The sequence below is a fragment of the Erpetoichthys calabaricus genome, chromosome 6 (genome assembly GCF_900747795.2).
Source record: "Erpetoichthys calabaricus chromosome 6, fErpCal1.3, whole genome shotgun sequence".
NCBI lineage: Eukaryota > Metazoa > Chordata > Cladistia > Polypteriformes > Polypteridae > Erpetoichthys > Erpetoichthys calabaricus.
In genome coordinates, this window is record NC_041399.2 from 34520710 (window position 1) to 34538022 (window position 17313).

General features: G+C 37.7%; 1 protein-coding gene across 3 annotated transcripts in view; it reads left to right on the forward strand.

Moving 5' to 3' along the window:
- The window catches only part of LOC114653266 (putative Polycomb group protein ASXL3), a 304922-nt gene that overhangs the window by 257932 nt on the left and 29677 nt on the right, over positions 1-17313 (forward strand). For all 3 annotated transcript variants that reach the window (XM_028803472.2, XM_051929094.1, XM_051929095.1), the window contains one exon: positions 4501-4664. In XM_028803472.2, coding sequence (XP_028659305.2) covers positions 4501-4664 — 164 coding nt within the window. The remainder of the gene's footprint in view (positions 1-4500; positions 4665-17313) is intronic.

The window sequence follows — 17313 nt, forward strand, 5'->3', positions numbered from 1 at the left end:
AAGCATTTGCATTGAAGACCTGCCATCTCCCTTATTCATTGGTCAGGAGTCCAGCTCAGTAATGTCTTATTCGTTGGCTAACATTGCACTTGATATGATATCTACATACCAATGTGCAATGAGAGGCGAGTAAAGCTACAGATTGAAAGTTAAAGAAATGTAATTGAAAACATAATCAGAGATTCTGAGATGTTTCAATAGTAGCATTAGATTTAACATATAGCTAAAGATACTGTAGCCACTCCACATTTACAGGCCTTGGGCTGCATGTATGTAAGAAAAGTTCCACACACTTTCCCTTTATAATTCCCAATCAGTGTGAATTTTAATGCATATGCCTACAGCCTCATCCTGACTCCTCCCCGAATTTTGCATATTTGAATATGCAAAGCAATATAAATACAGTAATCCCTCCTCCATCGCGGGGGTTGCGTTCCAGAACCCCCCGCGAAAGGTGAAAATCCGCGAAGTAGAAACCATATGTTCATACGGTTCTTTTTATATATTTTAAGCCCTTATAAACTCTCCCACACTATTATAAACATTTCCCTCACAATTATACAGCATAAACCCTTTGTATTCTCTTAGATATTAGGTAAGATTCGTTGAAATTATGTATGTAAACACAGTTTATATACAGTAAACCCTAAATATTATTTTAAAGATATCGAGCGTCTCCGATATTACATATGTTACAGCCATTACGACAGACAGGCCACCAGCAATAAATACGTACAATGCAAGAAAAATTGTACACAGTAAAATGTGTGTACAGTGACACTAAACTATGTACATGTAATAAGTACTGAACGTAGATAATTAATTATGGTTACTCACCAACAATGACACGACGACTTGTCCAATAACGATGAGTTTAATTTTACTGCACAACAAAGGAGAGCATTACAGCTCTTCTAAAGGAGCCTCTTCAGGCGGCTGTGTAGCACCGCCGTCATTCTTCTTCCATCAGTCTTCAATCCAAATCCCTAAAGCAGATTCCATCCAGACTACTGCCTTATCACGTCCACTTGCAACTGCGTTTTGCGCCCTGGTTAAAGGACACTGCGGCTGTAGATCTTATATGCTTTTCCTCCTTTTTAAATAAAAAGAATCGTGGACTCATTGATGCTGTAATGGTGTCCTGCAGCAGTGTAGCTGTTCCCTTCCTTCAACATATCCAAAACTTTTACCTTTTCTGCAATCATTTGCATCTTCTGTTGGTGCTTGGACACGGCCCCTGAAGCAGTAGCAGGAGCACGTTAATGCTGAATGAGTGAGATGAGACTTCCTGGTTAATGCAGCACTCCGTCGCTGAGTCAATCAGCACACAGGAACTTTAACTGTGTGCTCTGATTAGGTAGCTTCTCAGTCATCCGCCAATAGCGTTCCTTGTATGAAATCAACTGGGCAGACCAACTGAGGAAGCATGTACCAGAAGTAAAAAGACCCATTGTCCGCAGAAACCCACGAAGCAGCGAAAAATCTGCGTTATATATTTAGATATGCTTACATATAAAATCCGCGAGAGTGAAGCCGCAAAAGTCGAAGCGCGATATAGCGAGGGATTACTGTAGCCCCTTCTGTTCAGTGTTTTGTTAAAAGACTATGGCAAAAGCACATGGAAAAAAGAATTTTAACTAATATAAAGTGGAAGCAAGGAAAAATGTACTATTTGTTGGCTTAAGCAGTGGTATAAGCAACAAAAAGAACTTGATGAAGTAATACAGCATGGCGGAGACACGTTAAGTTCAGAAATATAAAAGAAGTGGTCAGATATCAAAGTCAACATGAAAAGGAAAGTTGCAGTCCACTGTCTGTTGATTCTGTTTCAGACAATATTACAAAAGTTGCCCTCAGTGCCGAGGATGTGACTCCAGGTGGTGATGGTGCTGCTGTGCCAAGCACAACTTTGGCCGCTGGCAGCTCACACTCCTCTGCCTTGGAAACCACTGGGTGACCATCTAGCTTTGTACTGCCAGACGCTGTTCTAGAGTCACAGAATGCAATAGTGGATGCTGTAAGAGATGTGGCCATTCAACTAAAGAATATAAGCAGGGCCTGCGCCACCATTAAGGCGAATTAGGCATTTGCCTAATGCGCAGATCATTGGGGGTGGGTGAATCAGCCACACGGGTTAGTTACTTAACAGTCGGTTTGCGTACTAATAAGCTTGGGCCTGGAGAGCAAAATAACCTAGCACCGGCACTGAATGTAAAGGATGTACTATGTGATACTGATCCCAAATTAAATTAATTGGTTAAAAATAGATGCAGCATCTTATTACCTGTTTTTACATTCTGCTAATTACATTCAAACAAAGTTGAAATGCTGTCCGATTTTGCTGATCATTTGGTGAGGGTCATGTTCATCTTTAAGCATCTCTTCAAGTACAGGTAAGCCACAATTGTGTGCCACATTATGCAGCACACTACATGCTTTCAGAATGTGACATACTTTCTGTTGGCTATAGAGCAGCACATTAATAGAATGGAAATCTTTTCTATTTACATAATCAAATTCATTCTCTGAATGCTCCTTTATAGTGTAGCATCAACACCAAGTGCCACAACGGATAGATTCTATGCTCTTTAAATGGCTCTTTGAGGTGGCTTGCTATCCTTAAAAGGACTGCTTGTGCACTAGTTGGAAAAAGCACCTGCGACTGTGCAGAGTTGCCAATTTTATAGGGTCTTCTGCTATAAGTGATGTTATGACAGCTCATTCTTTTGGTGATTCATCCCCAGGCTGATGTAACTTGCCCAGTACCGTTGCAATAGCAATGTGCATGTAATTGACCATTCCGTTTACATTTGGAAAACTAGACGTTGCTGTGAATTGCACTTTGATGGTTCTCAGTTCAACCACAGTTTAAGGAAATCTTATATATCTGGACGACAAGCAAATAATAACATCCTAAACACCTGGCATTACGCGACTCAGTGATGTTTGTAAAATTCCAAATCTGTCAGCAAGTTCACGTTGAAAAGCTCCTGTGGCTAAAAATCTGAGAGTGGACAGAGCTTGCAAAGGAGCAAATACAGCACAATTCCTCAAAGTCTGCTTTTGTAAAGCCAGCGATGGTTCAGTACACCGCTCCAAGGGGACAGCTCTTGGAAATCAAAATTGAGTTAGAAGCCAGTCATCATAATCTATAAATACATACTCTTCTGATTCTTCCATTTTCAATGTCTTCTAACAATGCTAAAGCACCCGTGATAGTTGGAATAGTTTGGCCATTCCGTGCACCATTATATTGTTACAGAATGATTACAATCAAATGAATTAAATTTGTAAATAATATACCATTAATTTCAGTGTATTTGATCAATCATGCGCCATTGATGCAAATCTAAAAAAATAAAGGGAAACCAAACAGAAACTGTAGCACTGCTTTGACACTGAGTGCTACCCGTTTGCAAAACCAACCAGAAACTTGCGTCCACATGGTGTGAGGCTGCCATGAAAATGTGCGTGGCTTTACTCCATGTTTAGTTTTTATACATTTCGAAGTGAGCTTAGAAACAGGAGTACACAACATGTTTGTGCTTACACACTGTTTATACAAGCCCCTGGTACGATAATTTTTGCCAAACAGCAACTGAAGCAAATTTCATTTCAAGTTGACCTCTCACAGTGGAGAACTGTTCCCTGGACTTTACTTCATAGAATTATACCATATTACTGGATTGAATTTCAGAATCATCTATTGATTCATAATGTCTTGAATTTTTCAGACAGGTAGGTTGATTTCTTTCAAAGAATTTTCTTATATCAAAGTTAAAAAAATGGTTTGTATCTTTTTGTGATTAAACAGTAAAGCAGTGACAAGACATTGCAAGAATTAGAATCAAAGTAAGAGCATAACCACTGCTGCCTACACACTCCCTTTTAAACTCTGTATCAGATAGAAACAGGGAATTCCATGGAACAGGGATGTTGCTTAGCAACTATTCTTACTGCATTTGTTTGAGTTTTGAAGCATCGCTATAATCAACTCAACAAATATTCACATAGAAATTGTGTTTTCAAAAACAGTACGTAGAATAGTGGACTCTCTCACTTGGTTTATTTAATGTATTGAAAATGATGTCTATCATGAAAGTCATGGCTTCCAGTTCAGCCTTAAAATGGAACTCACATATCTTGACTCAAAGAGCAATATGTTCTTTCTTATGTTGGACTATTCCTCCTCCTCTTTCTCCTCTTCTTCTTTCACTCCCACCTTTTCTTTGAAATCTTTTACTAATATCTTCCAGGCTGCCAGTCTTCCAGCCATGGCATCTACTCCAGTGTATGTATCTCAGTAAGAAGCTGTAACTTCGAAATTATAAATCAAATGAATGTCCTGTTGGATTGACAGGACTTCCTCCGTCCTTGAGATAAATCCAAGTTCTAGGTAGAATTATCAGGAAAAGTCATCCCTTTTTTGTCCGTATATAAATGAGAATTCTAATTAAATGCAACAGAGCATGCATAAACTATTTGTATGTTTCTTTCCAGGGCACCTAAAATGGACAAAGGCTGAAGACATTGACATTGAAACACCTGGTTCTATTTTAGTGAACACCAACTTGCGGGCCTTGATAAACAAACATACATTTGCATCCTTACCTCAACATTTTCAACAATACCTCCTTCTTTTACTGCCAGAGGTAGACAGACAGGTAAGTACTATTTGCCAGTTTACATGGAAAACAAGAATATCAGATCACATATATATGACAGAATGAGATACCATCCATTTATTTTTATGATTTTATGATCATGAGACTGGGGATAAAGCAGACACCCATCCTGGACAGGGCATTAGTCAAACAACAACACTTTTGAATATGCATCAAACTCAACTTAAACAAGACAATTACTTATGACCAATCCACCAATCAGAAAATTTCTTTTTTTAGTATTTTATTTTTATAAACCAGAAAATTATAATGTTGTGCTACTCAGTCAAACAAGTAATAATAACAGATACAGCTCTTTACTTCTAAATGAATGTGAAGAGTAAAAAAGAAGGAAAACAAAACAAAATTCAACCCCCATGCATCAGAATTTTTTTCTGATGTAGAAAGGGAAAATCTGAAAAAAACAACTGTGATACATGGAAAACATGCAATCCACAGCAACAATGCTTGGATTAAGACCTAGTCTAGTGGAATTAAGAGGAAGAAATACTGCTTCAGTTTGCAACTCCTAAAGATCTACCAGTACTGCATAGTAAATATTATACAGTGCATCCAGAAAGTATTCACAGCACATCACTTTTCCCACATTTTGTTATGTTACAGCCTTATTCCAAAATGGATTAAATTCATTTTTTTCCTCAGAATTCTACACAACACACCCCATAATGACAATGTGAAAAAAGTTTACTTGAGGTTTTTGCAAATTTATTAAAAATAAAAAAAATTGAGAAAGCACATGTACATAAGTATTCACAGCCTTTGCCATGAAGCTCAAAATTGAGCATAGGTGCATCCTGTTTCCCCTGATCATCCTTGAGATGTTTCTGCAGCTTAATTGGAGTCCACCTGTGGTAAATTCAGTTGATTGGACATGATTTGGAAAGGCACACACCTGTCTATATAAGGTCCCACAGTTGACAGTTCATGTCAGAGCACAAACCAAGTATGAAGTCAAAGGAATTGCCTGTAGACCTCCGAGACAGGATTGTCTCGAGGCACAAATCTGGGGAAGGTTACAGAAAAATGTCTGCTGCTTTGAAGGTCCCAATGAGCACAGTGGCCTCCATCATCTGTAAGTGGAAGAAGTTCGAAACCACCAGGACTCTTCCTAGAGCTGGCCAGCCATCTAAACTGAGCGATCAGGGGAGAAGGGCCTTAGTCAGGGATTTTGACCAAGAACCCGATGGTCACTCTGTCAGAGCTCCAGAGGTCCTCTGTGGAGAGAGGAGAACCTTCCAGAATTACAACCATCTCTGCAGCAATCCACCAATCAGGCCTGTATGGTAGAGTGGCCATTCAGAAGCCACTCCTTAGTAAAAGGCACATGGCAACCCGCCTGGAGTTTGCCAAAAGACACCTGAAGGACTCTCAGACCATGAGAAAGAAAATTCTCTGGTCTGATGAGACAAAGATTGAACTCTTTGGTGTGAATGCCAGGCGTCACGTTTGGAGGAAACCAGGCACCACTCATCACCAGGCCAATACCATCCCTACAGTGAAGCATGGTAGTGGCAGCATCATGCTGTGGGGATGTTTTTCAGCGGCAGGGACTGGGAGACTAGTCAGGATAAAGGGAAAGATGACTGCAGCAATGTACAGAGACATCCTGGATGAAAACCTGCTCCAGAGCGCTCTTGACCTCAGACTGGGGCAACAGTTCATCTTTCAACAGGGCAACAGCCCTAAGCACACAGCCAAGATATCAAAGGAGTGGCTTCAGGACAACTCTGTGAATGTTCTTGAGTGGCCCAGCCAGAGCCCAGACTTGAATCCGATTGAACATCTCTGGAGAGATCTTAAAATGGCTGTGCACCGACGCTTCCCATCCAGTCTGATTTAGCTTAAGAGGTGCTGCAAAGAGGAATGGCCGAAACTGGCCAAGGATAGGTGTGCCAAGCTTGTGGCATCATATTCAAAAAGACTTGAGGCTGTAAATGCTGCCAAAGGTGCATCGACAAAGTATTGAGCAAAGGCTGTGAATACTTATGTACATGTGATTTCTCAGTTTTTTTATTTTTAATAAATTTGCAAAAACCTCAAGTAAACTTTTTTCATGTTGTCATTATGGGGTGTTGTGTGTAGAATTCTGAGGGGAAAAAAATGAATTTAATCCATTTTGGAATAAGGCTGTAACATAACAAAATGTGGAAAAAGTGATGTGCTGTGAATACTTTCCGGATGCACTGTAGGTAATAGAGGCCAATCTGTGTTGTACCTTTACTTTGAAACTATAAAGAACTGTCTGCTAGTTTATTGCCCAGTGTAGTTCAAGAGCTATGTTATACATCTCATCATGCTACACTTCAGTGGCTTTCACTTAATCCTGACTTATAATTTTCATTCAGTTCCAAATCTTAGGAAGATCTCTTAAATGTTGTCTCCATAGCATTTTAAAATTATATTGTGAATTATAATACTGAATGTCAGATTTTGGAAAGATTGTGCCCAAGAGGCACTTAAAACCATTAGATAAATAAGGAAGGCCCGTTTTCTATACTCTACATCCTTCTCTTTTCAAGATCCTGTTTTCATTTTTTACAGTGACCCATAGCAAACAATTTAAGCCATTATCATATTAACTTCTGAAACACAAGAGAAACATTTAATGGAAAAAAGCCATTGCTTTTCATCAATTCTTGCATTATAAAAAAGTTTCAGTGAACATTAAAGAGTACCAATATAACTAATCTTTATTTTGTCCATGTATTATTTGCAGCATTTGCTTCATTTTAAGTATCAAATGTCAGTCACTGACATTTTTGATCATACCTTCTACTGACATATGCAGAGAATGCTGATTTGATGGAAACATGGTTTTAATGCATTGCATGTAACATTCAAGGTTACAGAGAAATATGAATTGTTTAATTGATGAAAAGGCCATTTGGATTCTGAAAGCATTGCAGAATGAGAAACACTGGTTGTAATGAAAATTTAGTGAGAAGAAAACTAGATTTTGATGAAGTGCTGCTTGTATGCTGTATTGATTTTGAGAAAATATTAAGAGAGAATAAAGTGGAAAAAAATACAAGAAATATTGTAGAAAACAGTTGCAGACTAGAGAGGGCACTCCTTATTAAGGCATACATGCATATGATGGATTCCTTATCTGATATCGCTGGACTGATGTTGCTACACAATCAACTAGTTCAAAGGACTCATATATTCAGCATAATTTAGTTTATTGATATAGCCTCAACTGACCATGTAACTATGTGCTAGAAGGATGCAGGTTACGGTAGTACCATTCGCTTTTCTCCCCTTATTCCAAATAATTCTTGCCAAAGCCACACACAAGAATAATACTTTGCTTACAATTTACAGGGCTCCTGCCAGAATATAATATTCTGAGACCTCTATTGATGAACTTGTTGGCAAAACTAATGTAGCCACCTTTAATAACGCTATAAACAATTTTGTGCTGGATCTGCTCTTTTCTATGAGATTCCATGCAGCTCAGTTTTAAAGAAGAGTTTGGTGCACTTCACATAAGTGTAATTCATGAGAAAAAAAAGCACAAAGGATTTTAAGGCTTCGATGAACATCATGAGCTGCCATGACAATAAGATTCAGGCTTTGGAACTGTAAGTTGCTTCTCCAGAATTTAGTGGAAAGAAATAAACTGAGCATAATAGTTATCAAAGAAAATGCAGAGAATGGTAGCTCAGTATAATTTTTGAAAAATCAGTAGCTAGCTGTATTTCCTTGCCTTTGTGATTGAAACATATCATAGAATATATACTTGTAATGGAAATTCTTTGTATCCATAATTCCAGATTCTGAGGTTTCTCAGTTCTGCTTGCTATCAGAACATTCTCCAGGAAACCCAGAAAATTCTCAGTCTGTTTATTAATGGCCACCAGATTCATCTGTTCATCGACTTTTCCCCAACACTGGTTATACTAACCAGTTATACTAACAACACTAACTATATATAGTTAGTTTGTGAAGAGGGATTGCAGCAATTTCATCTGTACCTATAACACCCCAAGTTACTTCACACCTCACTAAACATAATTTATGATGACCCAAAAGCAAACTCTTGAGGTTATTGACAACTCTGTAATGCCTTTTTCTGTGATCTCTTTCCTAAAAGTCACTTTGCTGTCTTTTCTTCTTTCAGCACTTACAATTCCATTACTGGTTAACCTTTCTAAAAGTTAAAGACTTGTACAGTTCTGCAGCAACCTTTTTAATTCCATGGCTGTTTTCCTAAAGCTTCTTTTTACATTAAGCTTATACCCATGCTCTGTTATCCTCGGACTGCAAATCTTGATAATGTTATTATTTTCCTCTTGAACTTATGTATCTATAATTGGTCTTCCTAACAAATCATTGGTGGTAGCAGGGCTTGACTCCTTCTGTCTTTTCTTTATTAACATTGTTGCCTCAGTGGAACATCTTCATCATGGAAGGTTTGCATCAGTTTATAATACTATTGAGTTAATCTTTGGAAGTCAGGTACTATGACGCTTGTATGCCCCATCTAAATCACATCTAAACATAGTTATTGTTAAGTTGCTTCATATATGAGGCAGGATCTAAAAATTCATGGAATTGGATCAATAACACGGTAGTAGGGTGTAGCTATCAACTCTGCTGCTACGTATTATTGTTATTGTGTTGTATGTCTACAGTCTTGTTATTCAGTATCCCAAGTGGCATTGTGCTGAGGTGATCAAGTGCGCATTTCTGACTTTATAGGTTCCCAGAGTAGATACAAATCTTGACAGGATGGCATTTAGTGTTCATTCATCTTGAAATAAGCTACTAAAAAGGTTTACTTGAACACTCTGGTGACTCTGGGTATGTTTACCAGAACATATAAATAACCCAATTTGTTTTAAGTGAGAGTGTTTCTATGGATTTGAATCGTAATGTTTTTTGTTTTATTTAATTAAGTACTTTAGGTTTAATGTAATTATGGCACACTTATAAAAGAATGTGGCCTCTAATTTGTCTCTCCAGTTTTAAATAAATAAGTAAAAATAAAATATTAGTCATTTTTCCTCCAAAAGGCCGCATGAAAATAATTTCTGGGCTGAGCATCTCCTTTCCTTGAGAAGCATGTTGAACATTACTCTTCAGTCCTCCTTGAATTGTTTGTATTGTCTTTTATAAGCTGAAAAAGAATAATGTATTTAAATATGCTTATGCAATAGTGTGCATCAGTGTTCATGTTTGTATAGTATTTAATAAAACAATTTTGCTTTCTGAATTTGTATAACCACACTTAAAGATGCCTACTTCTTTCCATTTTTGTGGGTGTGGCTTTGCATGTTATCAGGTAATAATAAGGAGTATAATTTCTAATTAACCAACCTGTTAATAATTGCAATTCCTGACAAACCAGCAATAGGCATTTTTTATTTTTAATTTAGCATTTTTATAGATGACTTAATCAAACCACTATACACACTGCAAACACATCAGAACACAATACTGAAATTTGTTCATGCAAAAAAAATAACAATCATGTAAAAGAGGCTCAATGGTTGTTGGCAACAAAGTGAAACAAAAATGCCTGTATAATATAAATCTTAAACAAGAATACATTTCAGTGACTCTGAGCCAACTGTCAATTAATCTTATCATTAGCTATTCTAACACAACTCCAAAATCATCATATAGATTGAGCTACACATCCTTAGTACATCCATCCATTACTGAAACCTCCTAATCCAGTTTAGGTTACTGGGGGTCCAAACATATAGCAGCAGCTTTAAGCACAACACAGAGACTAAACCACTAGTCCAATTTAAAGTCACCAGATATGTAATAGGCCCAATAGGGCAAAGCAATTTTAAACAAACACAAATATATTAACATTTATTATGGTTCAAAGATCTGAAAACTATACCAAATTCAACAATGTTAGATTGCAAATAGGGAAGAGCCATGCTTGTATTTCAATTATGTTGAAGTTTAGCATAGTTTTTAAACCTAAAGTATAATCTGATTGCTATAGTGACATTTCAAACACGTTCAGTATTCATCATAAGCAGGTATTAATAAATATGTTATTGTCACTTTGAATTATTCTATATCACATTAAAAAGGCACAGAATATATTTTATGTGAAGTTTTTGAAAAATAGTTAAGTGTAATGTGCAGTTCTAAACACTTTACTCTTTGTAAATGCTTAATACTATTAATATTCTTGTAGGTAAAGGTGAATCTTGTTACATGTTTCGATATGCCTTTTTGTCTGAAATGGTAAAACTGCAATTATCCTCAGTATTAGTAAACAATCTGTCTGTAAATAGTTCAATTACAATATTGAGCACTCTGAACAAATCTCTGTTAAAATACAAGTATAGATAATACTGATTACTAAATACAGAGCTGGTACACATTGTTTTTAAAACACACAAAGAGTAAGCTAGAACTTATTAAACATAAATGGAAACCACCCATATCTGTCAGTTAATGAATTGATGAACTATGGCCAGTTGGCACCATAGATTAAAATCGTACAAGAAAAAGTCAGAAATAAAATCACAGTCCTGAAGACCCTTGCCAGCTGGTGACCTGCCTGCTCCTGAGTTTTCCATAGTGTAGTCTTTGCTGGCCATCCAGTCTGATCAGAGAATCTTTTTATCCAATGATTCCAACGCTCCTTTACCTGAAATAACTTTGCTATATGCAGGAGAGCAACCTGACAGTAGAGCAGTGGCCCCAACGGCCACATCCAGATACCAAGAAGAGAAACAGTATAGAAGAGGGTTAGTACCTGTATAAAAATATTATACCAGGGTGGGCCATTTATATGGATACACCTTAATAAAATGGGAATGGTTGGTGATATTAACTTCCTGTTTGTGGCACATATGTGAGGGGGAAAACTTTTCAAGATGGGTGGTGACCATAGTGGCCATTTTGAAGTCGGCCATTTTGGATCCAACTTTTGTTTTTTCAATAGGAAGAGGGTCATGTGACACATCAACCTTATTGGGAATTTCACAAGAAAAACAATGGTGTGCTTGGTTTTAACATAACTTTATTCTTTCATGAGTTATTGACAAGTTTCACTTTGTTTACAGTCATTGACATGTCGCAGAGTTTAACAAGTGAGGAGCGGATAGAAATTGTGTTGATGTCTGGTGAACGCAGTAATCGGGTCATTGCAGCAGATTTCAATGCAAGACATCCTACGAGACCACCCATCTCCCATGCTACAGTTAGCAAACTGCTTGCTAAGTTTCATGAAACTGGTTCAGTGTTGGATTTGCCAAAATGTGGACGCATGAAAACTGTCACTAATGAAGAAACATCAGTGGCTGTCCTAGCTTCATTCAGCAAGAGCCCACAGCGTAGCACTCTCCGCATGTCACTGGAGAGTGGCATTAGTCGAACATCCCTTCGGCGGATATTAGCTACTCACAAATGGCACCCTTACAAACTCCAGCTACTGCAGCATCTCAACGAAGATGACCCAGATCGGCGCACTGAATTTGCAGAATGGGCAAAACAAAAATTGGAACAGGACCCTCAGTTTTCGCAGAAGATTTTGTTCAGTGATGAGGCAAACTTTTATGTGAATGGTGAAGTTAACAAACAAAACCACCGCTATTGGTCTGACACTAACCCACATTGGATAGATCCCTCCAAGACTGTTGGAACAAAAAAATTGATGGTATGGTGTGGTATATGGGGTACAAAGATAGTGGGGCCATTCTTCATCAATGGAAACCTCAAGGCCACTGGATATGCGAAATTGCTACATGATGATGTGTTTCCCTCTTTATGCACTGAAGCTGGCACGTTCCCTGAGTTTTTCCAGCAAGATGGTGCACCACCACATTATGGGTGTCAGGTCCGAGCATTCCTAGATGAACAGTTTCCTGGAAAGTGGATTGGTCGTCGTGGGCCAGTTGAATGGCCCCCAAGGTCTCCCGATCTGACCCCCTTAGACTTTTATCTTTGGGGTCATCTGAAGGCAATTGTCTATGCTGTGAAGATACGAGATGTGCAGCACCTGAAACTACGGATACTGGAAGCCTGTGCTAGCATTTCTCCTGCGGTGTTGCTATCAGTGTGTGAAGAGTGGGAGAAGAGGGTTGCATTGACAATCCAACACAATGGGCAGCACATTGAACACATTTTATAAGTGGTCAGAAACTTGTAAATAACTCATGAAAGAATAAAGTTACGTTAAAAGCAAGCACAGCATTGTTTTTCTTGTGAAATTCCCAATAAGTTTGATGTGTCACATGACCCTCTTCCTATTGAAAAAACAAAAGTTGGATCCAAAATGGCCAACTTCAAAATGGCCACCATGGTCACCATCCATCTTGAAAAGTTTTCCCCCTCACATAAACTAATGTGCCACAAACAGTAAGTTAATATCACCAACCATTCCCATTTTATTAAGGTGTATCCATATAAATGGCCCACCCTGTACTTATATTTCTGTACAAATGACTAACAAACAGAAATGCATATGTATAGCTAATCAGAAGCTCTAGTCAGGGTATGCTAAAATAAAGTAGTGAGTCTTCATCCTCGATTTAAAAGCTGAGAATGAAGGGGCATCTCTTATATTACAAGGCAGATCATTTCATAGCTTCAGGGCACTGTAACTAAAACCATGACCTCCCACTGTTATTTTATTAAGCCTTAGAATTGTTAAGTAGGTTGATATCTTGATTTGTAAATAATGATCAGTTTAATTAAGTAAGCAGGGCCTTTGCCATTTAAGGCTTTTTATGTTTAAAGGAGGATTTTGAATTCAACCCAAATATATAGTGATTCCAGTGTTTTAAGATTATTTCCCTAGTGTTTCAGTAATTTACCTATGACATGTTAGTCAATCGTTATACAACCTGCTTAGTCCTGAACAGGGTCGTGGGAGGAGTTGGAGCATATCCCAGCCAACAAAGGGCACAAGGCAGGAACAAACCCTAGACAGTGCGCCAATCGCAAACCTATGACATGTCTAATATGTAACTCTAGTAAACGTCCAGGAACCTAACATGTCTCCTGTCAATGAATGAAACTTTGCACAGTTATGTATGGTTGTCATGTTGGCACCTCTTAAAGAGTGACACTTATTTGCTTATATACTGGGGAAAATAGCAGCATCCTCCTTTCAGGATAAGATAAACTTCATGATTACATTTAATATATAAGTGTAGTAGTGATGAGACTTAAAATTTAAAATCAGACAAACACTAAATATAACATTAATCAAATTCCCTACTAGTACATACAAGTTTTTTCATTATTTTATAAAACTATACAAAATGACAAATTATATCTAAAGTGTAGCTATTTTCAATAATAATGTATTATTATTAATAATCTGAAGTGTTAATATACAATCCAATATGTAGTAAAGTATACCACCTTTCTCCATAAATAAATAAAATTAAATTTGAAATGCAAGTAAAAAATAAATATGCAAATATGTGACTTTGGTAACTGAAGCTTCATTGTACACATGCTACATGAAAGCAATAATCACTATTCATAGTTTTAAGTAGCAACCACAGGACTGTGCCATCCGCATACTTTTGTAAATAACCACAATGAACTATCTTGACAAACTATGAGAGGTTGAACAAAGCAGCTACTATACTTTAGCTTGTCAAAACTATTGTAGTAATTAAGATTCTGTTAATTCCATATGGAGGGAAAACAAATGAAGATACAATGCCCTTTCAAAGCAAACCACCTACAATGTTTATTTAATTGGCCCCATAAGCAGGAAATTAAGTGTTTGTATTTGACCTTTATTCATGGTGGGCGTATTATATTAGTGTATGCTCAGGTGGCAAATTATAGGTAATGCAATTTTAAGATATTACAATTAATGTTCTCTACCACACTGCAGATAGTTAGATTTTAAAACGGTACATTTACTGAGTCACCGTGTTTTCCTTTTTTTTACTTAAATGCATACAGATGTTCTGGAAAAAATTATATAATTTTTGTTGGATCCTAATTCCATTTCACAGGTGCCAATATTTTTCATTAAGTATTTGTCATATATTTCAGTACTGTACTACAGTTTTATAATAATGAAAGGCTGAAAAATACATTTTATGATAAATAATTTAATGGCATATTAGAATGAATACTCTTTTAGGCTTAGAATAAACTGGTGTAAATAAACCGAGTTACAATGGTACCTGTCAAGTGTTGGGATATGTTAGGCAACCAGTGAATAGTCAGTTCTTGAAGGTGATGTGTGGAAAGCAGGAAAAATGGGCAAGCATAAGGAACTGAGCAACTTTGACAACTGCCAAATTGTGATGGCTAGATGATTGGGACAGAGTATCTCCAAAACAACAGGTCTTGTGTGGTGTTTTTGGTATGCCATGGTTAGTACCTACCAAAAGTGGTCCAAGAAAGGGCAACAGGTGTACCAGCGACAGGGTCATGGGCACCCAAGGCTCATCGATACACATGGAGCGCAAAGGCTGAAAAACACAATGCTGGACATGAGAGAAAGGCGTCAGAACACACAGTGTATTGCAGCTTGATGCGTAGCTACAGACCAATCAAACTGCCCATGCTGACCCCTGTCTACTGTGAAAAGCACGTACAGTGGGCACATGAGCATCAGAACTAGACCATAGAACAATGGAAAGAGGTGGCTTGGTCTAATGAATCAGACCACATACATTCCTGATGGCAGTAACCTCTTTCCGCAGGATATTGCACCCTACCCCACTGCATAAATTTTTTCAGGAATGGTTTGAGGGACATGACAATCGTTTCAAGGTGTTGACTCAGCATCTAAATTCCACAGGTCTCGATCAGATTGAGCATTTGTGTGAAGTGCTAGAAAAAAGTCAGAGAACCCATCTCACAACTTACAAGATTTCAAGGATCTCTTGCTAACATCGTGGTGCCAGATACCACAGGACACCTTCAGATGGGCTTGATGGGCTAGAGCTGTTTTGGTGGCAGGAGGGGGACTTATTGGGCAGGTGGTTTTAATGTTGTGGCTAATCAGTGTATGTAATAATAACACCTACTGAAAGGGGTTGCAATGCTTAGCACTGCTTGCTTACAACTCCAGGGAGAGTTAGAGACTTTGAATCATTACCTACAGTAGTTACTGATTGGGTGGGGTTTAACCTCATACTGTATCTCCTAATACTCCTGGGTTTTCCTTTTGTATCCCAGTGTCCCGGGAGGCTGGAGTTAAGTTAATTGATGTGTGTGTGACACCATGTATTTTATGAGTATGCAGCGACACCTACAACCCTGCACTGGAAGAACAGAATTTTATTACTATTATAAAATATTTATTATTATTATTATAAACTAGCTGTCTCCCACAGCACCACCCATGTAGTAGTGAAACAGTACAAACTTTAAAAATCAATTTAAAAAAAATGTAATTCTGGCCGAGCGGAAGATAGGCATGCTGCAACGTCAAACGTTGGCACTGTATCTGATCGTTTTCAGCTCTGACGGGAGAGCGTCCCCCGTGTGGGGAGAAAAGGACATGGCCGAGATATCAGTGGTAATCAGCAGCTACCTTCTAACACGCACGTAGCTCTGATCTCTCTCTCAAAAACGTCAAACGTTACTCCTTAACAATCTGTAGCTGATAATGTCTGTTGAACAATCAGGTATCACTAGCTAAGCAGAGGCAAGGTACGCTTCAACACGTGGCGAGAGGTAGATCGACTGAATTGGAGGCTGGAGCTTGAACTTAGGAGGGCCCCACCCCGCAGACGCTCTCTCAGATTTGCGCAAATAAACTGGGACTGTAAACAAACTATGATACTTAGTACAATGAGAGAAGTCGCAGAATAAACTGGAATATTCAAGCAAATTATAGAAAAAAAAACGATCTAAATCCATTAAGTAGTTCTCTCATGAAAGCGGACAGACATACAGATAGATGTTGGATTATATATATATATATATATATATATATATATATATATATATATATATATATATATATATATATTCACAATATACTGTACACTTTTTTCACAAAGTACAGTTTTACCTCGCATGTGTAAACTCCAGGTTATGTAATGGTAATGTTGTGAAGTTTCAGCCTTCTGGCAACCTGTGTTGCAGTTTCTTTCTTCTGTCCTCTCCTATAATATATCATTTACTCTTCATGTTTTCCTTCTTTTGTATCTTTCTGCTTTTTCATTTTCCTCTTTCCCTCAGGGATTGTTCAGTTGCTGCAAATTTAGCTTGCAGAAATTAATCTCCTATCTCTTTTACTTCTGGAAGTCCTCTTTCCACAACCTTATGCTTATTGAGCTGTCTGCTGCTAAAATTAATGGTGTAACCAGCTCAAATATTTCCAGTTGGAAATCATATATACAAACTTTTTCAAACTCATTTAGAATGGAGCTTTACTTAATGTCCTCATAGTTTTTTCCCATGTGTAGCTGTGACTTCTCTTCACCATGATTAACTTTTATTAAAAAGTTGATTGAGGCCTGTGGGATGGAGTGTTGTGGGATGCATGTTTTATATTGTATTGATGTTTTTATGGCTATGTTTGATTTACTGTGCCTTCATTTGTAACATGGAAAGATGAATAAAATAAGAAAAAAATCAGTTTCTGTCGAAAGAATTACTACTTTAGTGATTGTTATGGGATGCAATGTAATATTAGCTTATGTATAATTAAATGCTGTTC